Source organism: Dermochelys coriacea, chromosome 1 (genome assembly GCF_009764565.3).
Source record: "Dermochelys coriacea isolate rDerCor1 chromosome 1, rDerCor1.pri.v4, whole genome shotgun sequence".
NCBI lineage: Eukaryota > Metazoa > Chordata > Testudines > Dermochelyidae > Dermochelys > Dermochelys coriacea.
The window spans coordinates 42,822,219-42,836,959 of NC_050068.2; the positions used below are offsets into that span (position 1 = coordinate 42,822,219).

Genomic DNA, 14,741 nt, shown 5'->3' on the forward strand with positions numbered 1-14,741 from the left:
GAGTAGACTAGCAGTCAGCACTTCAGTGTCATTGACTTTGCTCAGAACAGGTCTAATTGATATGGTATTAAAGATGCTGGCAGTCTACCTAGACTAGAGCCATGATCCAGCATGGGTAGTCCCTTATGCCTGTGCAGGGCTCTACTGAAGTCAGCTGGGCTCTGCACTGGCACATGGATCACCACACATGAATCAGCTTGGATGATGACTGTTCATGGTTCCCAGTAGAGCTAGAACACAACTGGCAGGGCCTGTAAAGAACTAAAAATTGGTTCAAATCCAGTTTTTTCCCTTTGCAGGTCACCTTTAAAGAGGAACCATCAATTTAAAAATCACATTTCTGTATGAATTTTCCCTACTATTCATATAAAAATAAATCATAAAACCAGAAAAGAGGAAGAGAGTTTCCATTTCTCTGCCTGTTTACTTTGTACACAAGACATTATTAGATGCACAATCACTTGCACCATTTCCTCTTTATGACTTCTGTTTGCGTCTTTCACCCAGCAAAGGAAAACATTTAAAAAAAAATAAGATTTGATTGTAAAGCCACAGGAACTGACAGAGAAACACACTGGGGGTGGGGGGGCGGGAAGTGTTGGCAACTATTTTTAACCCCTTTTGAACACAATTAGATTTCCAGCTGACAAGTCCCTTTAACGGTGTGTACACTGAATATTTTCCCTTGGTGGGGTTATGTCCTGCTCTGGCTGGGGAAGGCAGGAGATGACTTGATCCGGAAAGTCTGCTCCATCCCTACCTTCCGTGATCCGGGAGGCACAGGCGGAAAAAAGCATCCTGTGACGGCTCCCATCGGAAACCCTGTCGGCGCAGAGCGGGGAGAACACAGGCAGCGAGGGCGAGGTGGCTTTGCAGAGAGGCTTTCACCACTCTCTGTTTTGTTTGCATTTCACAAACCGGCCGCGACTCCAGAGGCCGACGGAGGAGACGGAAGGGGAAGGATCCTGCCAGCAAAGCGCGGCCCCGGCCCCGGCCCCGGCCCCCTCCCTCTGTACCCACTGTCCCTCACAGCTCTCCCAGCGCAGCAGAGACTCGCCACCAGCCGCCCCGGGGGCAGAGCAAGACTCACCCGCCACCATCTCCCCAAAGGTCCCCTCCCCTATGGCGGCGCCGCCGCGCCTCCCCCACAATCCTACCCCCACCCACCGCGCCCCCGCACCCGGCCTCCGGTGGCCCCGCAGCGCGGGGAGGGGGCGGCGGCGGGTACCTTGGTGGTGCGGATGTGCTCCATGGTAGCCGCTGCCGCCCCGCTACGCCCAGCGTTTCCCCGCCGGAGCCGCCGTCACCTAGAGACACTTCCTGGAAAGAGCGGGGGGGGAGGCGGGGGAAGGAGTCGGCGAGGGAGCGGCCAGAACTGCCTGGGAAGCGGCCGCGCAGCGCCCCCTGCCGGCTGGGGGACTCATCGGGCTCTTCCCGGGCCCCGCCCAGGCGCTGCGGGTGGGAGGCTGGATGTGACCAGTGCTGAACCCGCCCCTGCGTAAAAGGCCGGAGCCCTGTGAACCAGCCCCCGACCTGCCCAGCAGCGGCACCTCCCTTTCCATGGTGGGAACCGCACAAACCTGTGCAGGGCAGGGCCCAGCAGGCACCAGTGAACCCCACTTCAGACTGGGGGTTCTCCCCAAAACCTCAGCTAAAGGCGAACCCTGCCATGATATCCACCCTAGGGAAAATAAGCCAGCCCTCAGGGGCTAACACCGTACAGGAGGCAAGAGCCTTAGCTGCCCCAACCCACCTTATCCTTTACTTTAAGAGGTAGCCCGACCCACTTCTCCGTTTTGGTGCTTTACATGCTAGGTCACATATTAGGTCAATATACAGATCACTTTATTTTATGTTGCTGAACATTAGAACATAACTGTTTATTAGTTCAGGGGAGGCATCTGGAGGATGAGACGCACCTTGAAAATCCTAAGAAAGGATTAAGGCCCCAGTCCTACAACAAGCTCTAGGTAGATGCAGGGATCCATCCAGATGGATCTCAGGGTAGGATCATGGCCCACATTCCCAATTCACCAGCCTACATCTTCCCAAACAATTGAGGGAAGTGGGGAGTTTTGCAGAGTACAGGTCCAGACTGTGGTGACTCAGGGAGCAAATTCCAAAGCTGATAATCATAATCATGCAGATTATGATAGGCTGTAATACATCATTTGGACCACAAATAAAGCATGGTGTGGTGCTTCTTAAAAATAAGTTTTGGCCTTCATCTCCCATGAAACACAGGTGTCAGCTCTACCTTTAAATCTCCTCTTTGTGTCACACCATTAGCGTTATAGTCACTAATCTATTAGATTCACCAGTTCTCATGTTAAATTTCTCAGTGACAGACCCCAGTGAAGATCCCCCGGGGCATCCTCTGACCACCTCTTACCTGGAGGCTTCTATGAAATATAAAAGCTGTCCTCCTCTGACGGAACCTCTTTGAGGAAGTTAACAGTGGAAACACTACCTCTCCCCTTCCCAATGAATCAGTCCATCTGGCACAGCAAGTCAGTACCTTCCTGCTCCCAAGAGTGGGTGAATTTGGACCAAAGTTCCTAAAGATTTTTGAGAATGAAAAGTGCAATAAAATTAATTATTATATTAGTTATTTAAACATAGTTATGCACACAGATATGACGCAGGATTTCACAGCTGCAGACTGACGCAAATACTACAGATGGATTTTAAATTAGGATTAGATCATTTTATGTCCATCAGTAACATTTGCAGCTCAGTAAGCCAAGGCATGTAATAAATGTTATCAAACTCAGACTTCAACAGTGTCTAAGAAAAGGGACTTGAAATTCTAGATACGGAGTACATCACAGCCTGAATCAAACCATCTCAAGACTTGTTTGAAGAAAGATGGGCTCCAGCAAACCAGTTGCTCATGACATTTGAAAATATACCTACTGACAATCAATGATCAACAATACATTCAGGCTCCAAGGTAATGTTGAAAAATGAGGACTGGTCTCTCTTGACTGTCGAAAGCATGTTCTCAATTCCACCAGGACCTTCGGGTTTCTCTGTATGTGTGTGCTTCTCATGAATCACCAACTTCCTGTAAGTCTATTTCTGTGTGGTGTCTTTCGACCAGAAGGCCTCATGACTTCATATTTACTTGTAAAAGAAAGTTTTAAATAAAAAAATAACTACTCCAGAACCAAATAATACTCAAAATACCTGTTTGTATACTTCCCAATGGATTTTCTGGGGGCCGCCTGAACAAGCACCATGTATGACCCTGCAAAAATCTAGATTTCTGAGTCAGGGGCTGGCAAAAGAGGCTGGGGTCTATAAGCAAAGAAGCGATCTCCTGTTTTTTGTTCCTCCTGCATTCAGAGAAGAAAGACTTTATACATTCCTTGTAATTCATCAAGATTGTATCAAAGAAAATACTGACTCTATCATTAATTTCTACTCCCCACTGGAACAACCTCAGGACCTAAAATTTTGACTAGCTGCTAAGATCAAAAAAGGGGCAACACTATGTATACACAAAGTATATACCATGCCCAGACATATACAAACAATATATATATATATATATCCTTGATGCTCTGGAAGATGTGAGGGGAATAGCTACCAATTGGCTTCCCCAAAGATCCTCTTAGAGCTAAAAGAGATGTATGAGCCATCAACAGCCTCCTTCTGAAAATCCCACTATCCCTGGAAAAGGATGTTGAACCTGCCAGTGTCATCCCTCTTACAGATATTTTGTGCATACAAAGGGAACTAGACACAAGGGTCAGAATCATCTCTGATGATCCCAGTGCTTTGGAGGAAAGGCTGATCCACTGCTCTGCATTCTATAAAGATCCAGGTGTCCCCAAGGGGAAATGAGCTACCAAAAACCTCCTCCAAAGTTACTGCTTGAGGAGGAGGGATAAGGCCACCAACAGTTGTCCACTGACGAGTCTGCTGCTCTATTCGGGGGTTTAGAACACCAGGAACTTCGCTAAGATGTACTTGTTTAGGGGTCTTCACCCGTTCACTAGCAGTCATCCACCTACTGACCACAGTAGCTACCTAAGCTCTTTCCACACTATGGTTGAAACCATAATATCATCAAAGACCATAGGACACAGGACTGAAAGGGCCTCCTGGGTTGTCAAGTCCAGTCCCCTGCTATTACAGGCAACCCCAACATAATCCCATTCACAAAAATTATCAAGCTACATTTTAAGACTAGTTAGGTTTCCCTCCCCCACTCCAATTAGAATGCTGTCATAGAACCTCACTCCTTTGATGGCTAGAAATCTTCTTCTAATTTCTGGCCTAAATTTATTCATGGCCAGTTTATACCTATTTGTCCTTGTGTCAACATTGTCCTTTAGGTTAATTAGCTCTTCTCCCACTCCCTGGTCACTTCCTTCCCTCCTTTTCCTATTTAGGAACATCTTTTCCTATTTTATTACTCCAATGACCACCCCCAACATGTTATGCCTATGTATGTCTGTCTGACTTCGCAGCTTTGATGAGTTGTAAAACTGCACAATTCTATTGGAGACCCTGTGATGCATGCTGTGTTCAGAAACATAAACAAACATACATTCCCACTCAGCCTTCATTTTGCTGGCTAAACAAGCCAAGCTCTTTTAGTTTTCTATTGTTTTTTTATAGGTTATTCCATTTCCCTGATCATCCTAGCAGCCCTTCTCTGCAGCTATCTAGATTGAATTCATCTTTATTGAACATGGGTGATCAGAACTGTACACAGTATTCCAGATGAGGTTGTTGGAATTATTAATATTTATACAGAGTATTACCACAACACTATTTTAACCATAAATTCATTTATTAAATCTGAAGGCCAAATGGTATTTATACAATTGCTCTGAACAAGCCTAAATAATATGCAATTTACTATACCCAATGCAGTAACAAAACATTTATAAACATTTGATCAAGAATCAGATACTTACAAATAGGCTAACTCTAGGGGTGATTAGATCCAGGTTGGTCAGCTCAAACATGGTCAGGCAGGTATTAGCAATGAACCCTTTCTGAGTTTACTTTTTATACTCTTCAACAAACAAGAGAGATGTCATTGCCAAGTACTGACTTCACCTAAAAATTGATTGGAGACAGATCACCCTTATTTCCGGTTTTACGCCTGATAAGATTTACAACCTCGTTCCTTCCCTAGGCCTTTCCTCCCCACCTTCTTGCTGACTAGCATTTTTTTCATTGCACCTGGATTCACATAGGTGTTAACACTGGTGTGTGGGTTGGGAAAGGCCATGTTGGCTCATTTTAAGACAGATTCTCTTTATTTAAAACCATCTGCAGTCTTCCCTATCAGTCAGACACCTTCTTTTTAGAAACTTCCCCTTATCTCATTATTCTTTGAAACAGACATCCTCCCTACTTCATTCCTTCTGGCCTTATAATTAATTATTTTCAAGGCCTTTCTTTCTAATTGCTAGTTAGGGCCTTTCTTTACAACACATTTATTTCCTTAACCAAACTTAAACTAACTCTAATTCTTAATTTAATATTTATCCTAGAGAGGTCTTACCAGTGCCTTGTACAATGGCATTTAATACTTCCCCATTTTTAATGGAAATACCTCGCCTGATATATCCTAAGATCATATTTCTTTTTCTTTTTCACAGCTGCATTACATTGGAGATTCATAGTCATCCTGTGATCAACTAATACAGCTAATACACTGATGAACCCCCAGCTCATATCTGAATTTCTTATTATTAGTCAGGAAGTGCAATGACTTTGCACTTTGTGCTATTAAATTTCATCCCATTTCTATTACTACAGTTCTTAAGGTCATCCAATGTTTCCTGTATAATATTCCAATTCTCTGTATTGACAATGACTCCCCAAATTGATCTTTGAGAAAATCCACTAGAATCTTCCCCCACACTTAATAGTTCTCTTTTCTGAACAATCCGTTATCATCCACCAAATTAGCCAGTTCCTAACCCATTGTGCTAATCCCCATTGTAATAAATAATTTTCCATGTGGCACCATATCAAATGCAGTTGATTAGATCAACTGCATTTTCCATGTCTAAAAAATCAGTTATCTTATCACAGAAAGATATCAGGTTAGTCTGGCACAATCTACCTTCAGTAAACCCAAGTTTCATTTTATCCCATTTTCCATTTCCCTCCATGTTTTTAATTATTCTTTCTTTCTTTCAATATTTGTTCAAATGCCTTGCATTGAGGTCAGACTGATGCATCAGTAGTTGCCTGAATCAATCTTACCCCTTTTTAAAATATAGTTACAATGTTTGCTATTCTCCAGTCATACAGTACCATCCCTGATTTGACAGATTTATTAAAAATCATTACTATTAGACTTGCAGTTTCATGTGCCAACTCTTTCCATATTCTGGGATGGAGACTGTCCAGCTCCCCTGACTTGAGCATGATAAATTTTGTTTCTGTGCAGTTTTTCTGACCAGTGTACACTGGGATTTTCCCTCCGAGGACCATCTTTATAAAATTATACTACAGTCTATTTGGGGTGCCTATGTTGGTGATCTATAGAATACAGGTTTGAGAGTAGCAGCCGTGTTAGTCTGTATTCGCAAAAAGAAAAGGAGGACTTGTGGCACCTTAGAGACTAACAAATTTATTTGAGCATAAGCTTTCGTGAGCTACAGCTCACTTCATCGGATGCATCAGATGCCTATGCTCAAATAAATTTGTTAGTCTCTAAGGTGCCACAAGTACTCCTTTTCTCTATAGAATACAGTAGTTCTAAAAAAAAAAAAAATGTGTCCACTCTGGTCATGAAAACTGTTCTAGATTACAGCCACGTCTGTCCAAGTCTGGGGATTGCTAGCACAGTCAATCATAGCGCAGCTAGAACTTTAACATGAAGCTTCCCTGATGTTTGCATTTTATACTGATGTGCTGCTTATTGACTGGTCAGTACAAATGCAACATTTGTGACATCATGATCCAGTTGGCAAGTCAAGACGTGAATTTCAAACAATCGAAATTCTTGGAGGCATCATCATGTCGATGTCATCTAGACCAAACTAGGGAAAAAGGGGTAAAGGTTAAAAAGCTGAAGGGACAACACAGAACGTTTAATAAACAGTTAGCCTGGTCAAAATCCAGGCAGATAAAAACTGCATCTGTACTACTTGTGGAGGAGACTGGGTCACAGTTGCTGCCATGTCAAGAAAGAACGATTTTTTTTGTCTGGGACTATGTTGTAAGGCTGTCCCTCAGACTGATTCCATAAGTAGGTAAGAAACATTACTTCAAATTCATTGTCATCAAGAACCTAACACAAGGCAATGGCATTTTGCCTTCTAGTGTCATTGACCAGCCTTGTTCAGGCCTCTTCAGTTAGCTGCCCTAATGGTGGGTCACTACAGGCCAGGGAGAAAACTCTGTTGAGCTTAGATGTTGGACAGCATTTGGGTAAAAGAGGAGGCCATCTTCTTTCTCCATGGATTTTGGATTCCACAGGCTCTGGAGGTAAATGCAGAGCCCCAGAAAGCTGGTGTCACAGGGACCGTAAAAAGGCTATCCCTCAAGCATTCAGGTGGAAATATAAGCACAGGCCAATCAAAACACAACCATCCAGTGCAACTACCTATTACGCTCTCCTTTGCAGTAAAGACTTTGCAGCAGACGGAGAATCTTCAGTTGCTTGTTTGAGGCACGTATAAGCCCCTTTCACAGGTATGCAGTAATGTTCTAGCCAAGATTCTGGCCTCTGCATTATATGCATACAAAGTCTCAGCCCTAATGTTTTATAAATATTTTTTTGCACTGAATGCCCTTTCTTTTTTTTAAAAGAGCACATGGTTGTTGATTGCACAGTACTTTTTTCAATGGGTAATTGTTGCAAAAGTTTGTATTATAGATCTATAGATATACATGGTCAAAAACTAAGATACGTATAGGTGTTTATTTGGAACTCCATGTCTTTGTATTATAAAAAAATTGATACCATCCTTATGTGACCCCAATCATGGACGTACGCATCTCTGTGTTTACAAGATTAGAGTGACTGTAGAGGCTGCAATCTAATGCTGATTTTCACTCCCACTGTAATTCAAAGTAATAAATAAGTAACTTTTTTAACATTTGAAAGTTTGCTGTAAGGTGAATTTTCATATGTAGACTTTTTCCTGGACTGCAAGATTATGAATAAGTTTATTACTTTCCACCGAGTGGTTTAGGCCAGGACCCCAATCCTACAAACATTTATGCATGTGCATAATTTTAAACTTGGGACAAGTCCAATTGATTTCAGAACTACTCACATGCTTAAAGTTGAGCACGTGCGGAGGACTGAGACCTGTCACTTCCCCAGTCTGAGTCGGAGGACAGGATGGCAGCATTGCTGTTATCAGTGGTATTAAGATTTCAGAAACAGGGGACAGAAGAAACCAAGGTGGTGACGGTCACATGCTGGGACATCATCGCGGCAGTGCCCTGGTTTTGGCATCGTGCTTCTCAGAGCCCCTGGGGCAAATCAGGAGACGGCGGTGACATCGCCCCGGGATGCTGCAAAATCCACGGGAGGGGAGCGCGGCGATTCCCTCCTCCCCCCGCCCCGACTGTTGCTTCAGCGCAGGATCCCGCTGGGATTTCACGCCCGGCCACGTGCCGGGGCGTGCTCGGGCCTGGCTGCTGCTGCCCGGGGCCTGGGCGCCCCGCGCGGTGACCTGGGGAGCAGAGCCCCGGCCGCCTGCGGGCGTTACTGTCCCTTTAAGTGAAGTCCGCGCGCAGCCGGCTCCCCCACTATCCCTTGGTGCATTGCGGCGGGGGGAGGGGTATGGTCGCAGGGCTGCTGCGTGTGGGGACGGGGAGCTACTCGCCGCGCCTGGCCCCCCCGGTTTGAAGTTGGCGCCCGGGAGCGATGCGGCGCTGAGGAGAGGGAGGCCGAGGGGACCCAGGCCGCCGCCATGTCCGCGGGATTCTCCTTCGGGGCCGGCACGCTGGGCTCCGCCGCCGCCGCCGCTGCCGGGGCGGGAGGCGGCGGCGGGGCAGGCTTCTCCTTCGGAGCCGTCCAGCCGAGGTAACCGCGGGCCGCCCGCCTGCTGCGGCCCGGGGCGGGGCGGGGCGGGCCCTTCCCGCGTGGGGCGGCGAGCGCCCGCTCGGGCCCTGCCAGCTGCGGCCCCGCAGGCGGAGCTGGGCCCCGGGTCCGCCGCCCCAGCAGCGTCCGGGCCCGGCCTTTATCTGCGCTTCACGTGCCTCCCCCGTCCCCGGGTGGGAGTCGTGGGGCCGGCACGTGCGTGACTCGGGGCCCTGGCGGGGTTTCTCCGCCCGCTTCTTCCGCGGCGGCGGCAGATCGCTCCGGAGGCGAGAGTCCCGTAGCTCGTGGCTGATGAAACGCCCTTTTCTGCCCAGTCGCCGCCAGGTTCCGCTTGCGCACGAGCGACTATCGGGCTTCATTCGGGCGGAGGGGGTAGCTCAGTGGTTTGAGCATTGGCCTGCTAAACCCAGCGTTGTGAGTTCAATCCTTGAGGGGGCCATTTGGGATCTGGGGCAAAAATTGGGGATTGGTCCTGCTTTGAGCAGTGGGTTGGACTAGATGATCTCCTGAGGTCCCTTCCAACCCTGATATTCTAGAAAAGTGGCGTCTCCAAATGCAAGTGTGGTGCTGCCTTTGGGGGCTGGGGGGTGACGTGCTGTTGTGTGGGGCGATGTCCCATCCAGCCATGTGCCCCAAAGGGATAGTGGGAATCAGTAACCAAGTATTTTGGCAATTCCCTTTCTGCTGTGCTGTGTACCCTGCTACTGCAACAACCCCCCTCACACACACACACACCTATGGCCCAGGCTTGGCATTTAAAATTCAAAATCTGAATTCTTTGTTTATCCAGAGTGGAAATTAAAAATGTTCATTTCTAAGGAGAGTTGAATTATTGTCCCATAGCTCTCCACATGTGCCACATGCAGTAGAAATGAGAGGCTTAATTTGGAAAGGTGTAAACAGTTTTGTTTACCTCCAACTGGTGCAGCTCCAGCCCCTGCAAGGTTAGAAAATATTACAGCTTATATTGCTGGGAATGCAGGTGGTGCTGGACTGGTACAGAAATCTGCTTGCAAACCATCCTAGTATAGTTAAGGATTCAGTAAGAACATGCCAGTCAAATTTCATTTGACTGTATCTGCATTTGTATACTTTTCCCCAGGCTTCCCTCTTGCCAAGGATTACTGTGAATAGCCCATTGGAGAACCCAACAATGCTATCTCCTTACAGTTTCTTTGGTGTCTCACATAATTTAAGCATATTAATAACAGATTAATGTCCTAACTAGCATGTCGAGGATGTAACACTTCATATACTATTAATGATGTACTGAAATGCTTACTGGTTCTTTTGACACCTACTACAGCTTATTGTTTTACAGTAAGGATTTTTTGCTCATCACAATACACTTTCTAAAATGTAAATATCAAAAAACCCATATAATTTTGTCTTGCTTATTAGGGCCTGATGCTTGGGGAAGAAATAATTGCAAATAGGGATGTATTAAATGGATTAGTTTGCAAAATAATTGATGCTAATAGTCAATTTTGTCTTGTAATAGCTCAACCGGAGGGCTTAATTTTGGAACCTTGGGCTCCTCGACTGCTACAGCAACTACATCAGCTCCATCAGTGGGCTTTGGAAGTGGACTCTTTGGTTCAAAATCTACCACTGGGCTTGCTCTAGGAGGTACTAATACAGGTAGGGAATACATGTGGATTTATTCCTTTAATAAAGCAGAAATTTGAGCTTTTGCATAATCTGTGTGTTTCATGAATTGGTAAATGAACAAACACAAAAAGGAAGACTAATGCATCACAAAGTATGCTGAAATGTTTTTAACTGTAGCTATATACATTGTTAGCAAATCTGTTATCGTTTTTAAAAATAAGATCTTAATAATGCATTACAGCATTGCTATTACAGGAAACCCTGATAACTGAACCTTTAATAGATAAACGTACTTGCTATCTGAAATTTGTATCTGGTTCTGTGTATGAATTTTGTATAGAAGTTGGAATTTTATACTATGAAACACGGAATTGTACGGAGGCTTTGGCCACTCCAACAAGACTTCCCTAAAATGTGGGTTTGTCTGTATATCTCCTGGAGATTGGGAGAGGCCACCAACATTTTGTGTGGATTATAGCTTGCAGTTGAATACAATATGGGGGTTCAGTGCAATGTGGGTTTAAGGTTGTACTGTACTTTCTTTGAGGATATTCTTAGCAATGATTTTCAGATGCCATAAACACATATATTTTCTATTATGTTGTCACTTACAATGCTATAGTTCTTATAAGCTCTTCATATTAGCAATAATAATTTGGCCAAAATTTCCTTTCAAAGTTTGGGCAGTTGTATACACTTTCTCAGACTAAAAGTCTTGTATAAACCGTTCTGTGGGTTATTTAACAGCAGTACAGAAGAAAACTTGTACCATTTTAAAATCGGCCATCATACATACGCAATAGCTAATATTAGTGAATCGTATACTGCCTCTGTTGGCTTTTGAGAATATATCTCTTTCACAGGTTCTAATATGATTGTCTAAAGTTATCTTTTACAGGGAATATTTGTAACATTGTTACATCATTGGATATTATAAATAAATTGCCTGGGGGTTGTGGAATCTCTGTCGTTGGAGATTTTTTGAGAGCAGGTTAGACAAACACCTTTCAGGAACGGTATAGATAATATTTAGTCCTGCCACGAGTGCAGAGGACTGGACTAGATGACCTCTCGAGGTCCCTTCCAGTTCTTTGATTCTATGATATGGGTTGCATTATCCTCTTAGCTTGTCTCTCTGTTTGAATGATCCATTAGTTATTGTCCTCTCATTGAATTAGAAGTACCATAAGTTTCTTAGAAGTTGAAATTGCTTAACTCTGTAATGAGCAATAAATTATGATTTTAAATTTCTATGGGGAAGAAACTAATTTGAAACCCAGTATTCTGAGTAGACCATGGACTCTGTAATCCTTTCCACTATAATGCAAAACCACACTGTTGTGCATGTTGGCATTCCTGACAGCATGCAAATCTGGAGTTCAACCATTTAAACTTTCTGGTGTTTTTAGTGGCTTTAATTTCATTTAAATTATAGTGTACTAGTATACTGCTTAGCTGACATTTTAATTGCATAGTCACTATTGACCAATGGCTCTTCATCACAAATGAGTTCTGTACATTGTTGACAACTTAATTGTGCTTTCCCAGGAGGGTTTGGACTGCTAATACTTATTTGAAACCTATTATTATTTAGTGTTTAAGATTCTAAACCAGAGTAAATCTTTTATATCCAAAAATACTTCATAAAACGTATTCCAATTTATCTTGTGTCATTGTAGAGACTGCAACATGATATAATTCAGTATTTTACTGGTACTAATAAACCATAAACAACTACTAAATTGTGTGTATGAAGCTTGGTAAAATAGATATAAAGTTGATTATGGATTTTTATTTTGTTTTTCTTGGCAGGAACAGCTACAACTATTGCTACAGGATTAACACTGGGTAAGAGCCACATATTTAGAAGCTATTAGTATTTGGAGACAAACAAATATGCTCTAGAAGACCAATTGTACTTGTACTGTGAGCACTTGCTGAGGCAGAGACCTGGTAGCCACATGGAATGGGTTCTCCTTATATTAAAAACAGCTAAAAATATATTGCTACTTTGCCATGTAAGGAATTATTGTAGTTGCCACATGCTTAATGCCTCCACTGATAGGAGGTCAGGTACACATGGTTATGAGGAAACTTTTGGCTCTTTTTATGGCAGTGTGCTTAAACTGGTTTTGAAGGATTGATGTACTGTTGGCTGAGACTAATGAGGCCATGGGATATATATGTGGTTTTGGAAACAAAGTGCACTGAACTGAGGAACATGGGTGCTCTGTCTAGTTCACATTTGCTCACCCTTAAATTTCCAGGGCATGTTGAGGCTCTTCAGGGAGGTATTCATGTTTCTTCAGAGAGTCTTTTAGTGATGGTTCCTTCCTATACCAAAGTTTATTATATATCTATCAACCTTTGATATGGCAGTATCCACTCTGGTGTTCTCCATCAAAACTGCTGCCTCTACACAGTTGAGGGAATACAGAACCTTTTCAAGACCTAAAATTGTTGACTTCCTGCGTGGATAAACCACTTTGCCTCTGTGGGTCATGCACAGAGAGAGCACTGTCTCATTCAGTGTTTCTTCATTCACAGTGTCAAGATCCATTTGGCTGTGGAAAGCTGTCTTTTGGCCTTCCACTCACTATGACTGAAATGTGTTAGCTTGTTCACCTCAAGTGATATTACTATCTTGGGTGACAAACTTGCATTGGTAAACTGAAATCAACAAATATTATCATTTGAGTTAGGTTGGGGACTATTGTTCTAGGCACAGTATATTTTCTGCCCCAAAGAGCTGACAGTCTAAATAGACAAGTTAGACAAAGGGTGCGAAAGGAAACAGGTGAAATTATGTAGGATTCAAAGTTTGTAGGTTCATATCCCCATGGAATCGCCAATAGAAAAACAAATGGATTTGTTAAAAAAGAACTTTGCTGCCTGCCTTTCACGTGAGTGAACCTGGCATGAACAGACTTGTTCTCTAACTCCTTTTGATGCATGGACAAGAAGTGTTGAGCTGGGAAGGAGCCTTCAGAAGATATTTCTACCTTCATTGTTTCTCTGATGCTTCTTTAAATATTTCGTATTTCTCAGCTATGGCTATGGCAAGAAATGCAGGTATAAGTGTACCTGTTCCTGAAAAGCAGATAGCAAAGCAAAATAGCTCCTGGCCCAAAACAGCAGCTGAGTCCTAGGTGAAATTAAAGTAAGCTCTACTACCATTGCAAAGCAGCTTAAAAGGGGGTACAATCATATTACAGTGTCACAGTTTTGATGCTGTTCTGTGAACAAATACAATGAAAGTAGCCTAGTATAATAGAGGAAGACAGAACAAATCAAGGGAAAATCACCCCCAGAACAGACTGCAAGACCCCTGGAACACCTGTTTGGAAGTGATGTCCTCTCCTATATAGAGAAATAGTCACTCATTTCATTGGGCAAACTGCCAGTTACCCTCCAGTTACCAAGTTTAGCTTTCTTAGTTGTGACCAAAGGACCTTCTCACCATTACTGTTTCTATCAAAAACAACACAGAATTAAGGAGAGTGCTGTCATGATTCTGGCTGCAGAGAATATGATTGTCAGACCTAATGACACTAAAACCTGGTATGATCTGTTCATGCCCACTAGAAGAACCTAGATAGAACTACAAATATGCCTGTCCTTCAGAAAGCACCTATACACATACAGTTCCATCATGCTACCTAATAAAGCCATCTTCCTGGCATTTGAAAGGAAGTAGCTGAAGAAATTACATTTGGGCAGAAAATCTCTATGCTTATAACTTCCAAATAAGTTCACTAACTTAGTGTACTCTATAACGTGACTAAAACATAAAAGCTGGTGTTCAGTAAGTAGTTACTCCACGTTTGACAAAAATAGAGGACCTATTAGAGTTCCATCAGGACTGTTTCACTGAGTTTAAAGGTGCCCAAGTTAAGACACACATTAAATGTATCCCATGTAGGGGGTGTCCAGAAGGAAGAATGTCTCCATCAATATACTAAAATTTCTTCAATCAGCTTCTCAGCTAAACCTCAACAGAACTCTAACCTGGTGCTGTATGCCCTGCACATGAACATCCTTTGAACACTTGGTGGACTTTACTTACCAAGTCATTCTTGCAGCCAGGCAAATA

The 14,741-nt window shown here is 43.6% G+C and overlaps 2 protein-coding genes across 9 annotated transcripts in view; one reads left to right on the forward strand and one right to left on the reverse strand.

The window, feature by feature from the left end:
- MTMR6 (myotubularin related protein 6) overlaps window positions 1-6,593 on the reverse strand; it is a 41,043-nt gene extending 34,450 nt beyond the window's left edge. Inside the window, exons 1-3 of one of the 4 annotated variants that reach the window (XM_038369454.2) lie at window positions 4,932-6,593; window positions 2,917-3,126; window positions 2,393-2,558 (exon numbers count right to left, since the gene is read on the reverse strand). In XM_038369454.2, coding sequence (XP_038225382.1) covers window positions 2,393-2,558; window positions 2,917-3,053 — 303 coding nt within the window. In that variant the 5' untranslated portion in view covers window positions 3,054-3,126; window positions 4,932-6,593. Of the gene's footprint in view, window positions 1-760; window positions 1,094-1,228; window positions 1,379-2,392; window positions 2,559-2,916; window positions 3,127-3,189; window positions 3,339-4,931 lie in introns of those variants that run through there. The other 3 variants (XM_038369460.2, XM_038369498.2, XM_038369489.2) reach the window with 3 other exon arrangements.
- A 2,153-nt stretch (window positions 6,594-8,746) lies between these two features.
- Window positions 8,747-14,741, forward strand: part of NUP58 (nucleoporin 58) — a 52,116-nt gene continuing 46,121 nt past the window's right edge. For 4 of the 5 annotated variants that reach the window (XR_006277628.1, XM_038369513.2, XM_038369520.2 and 1 more), the window contains exons 1-3: window positions 8,747-9,019; window positions 10,539-10,678; window positions 12,461-12,496. Coding sequence is in view for 4 of the 5 variants with exons in the window: in XM_038369513.2 (XP_038225441.1) it covers window positions 8,907-9,019; window positions 10,539-10,678; window positions 12,461-12,496 (289 nt within the window). In the remaining variant the exon portion in view is untranslated. The remainder of the gene's footprint in view (window positions 9,020-10,538; window positions 10,679-12,460; window positions 12,497-14,741) is intronic. The other variant, XM_038369531.2, reaches the window with a different exon arrangement.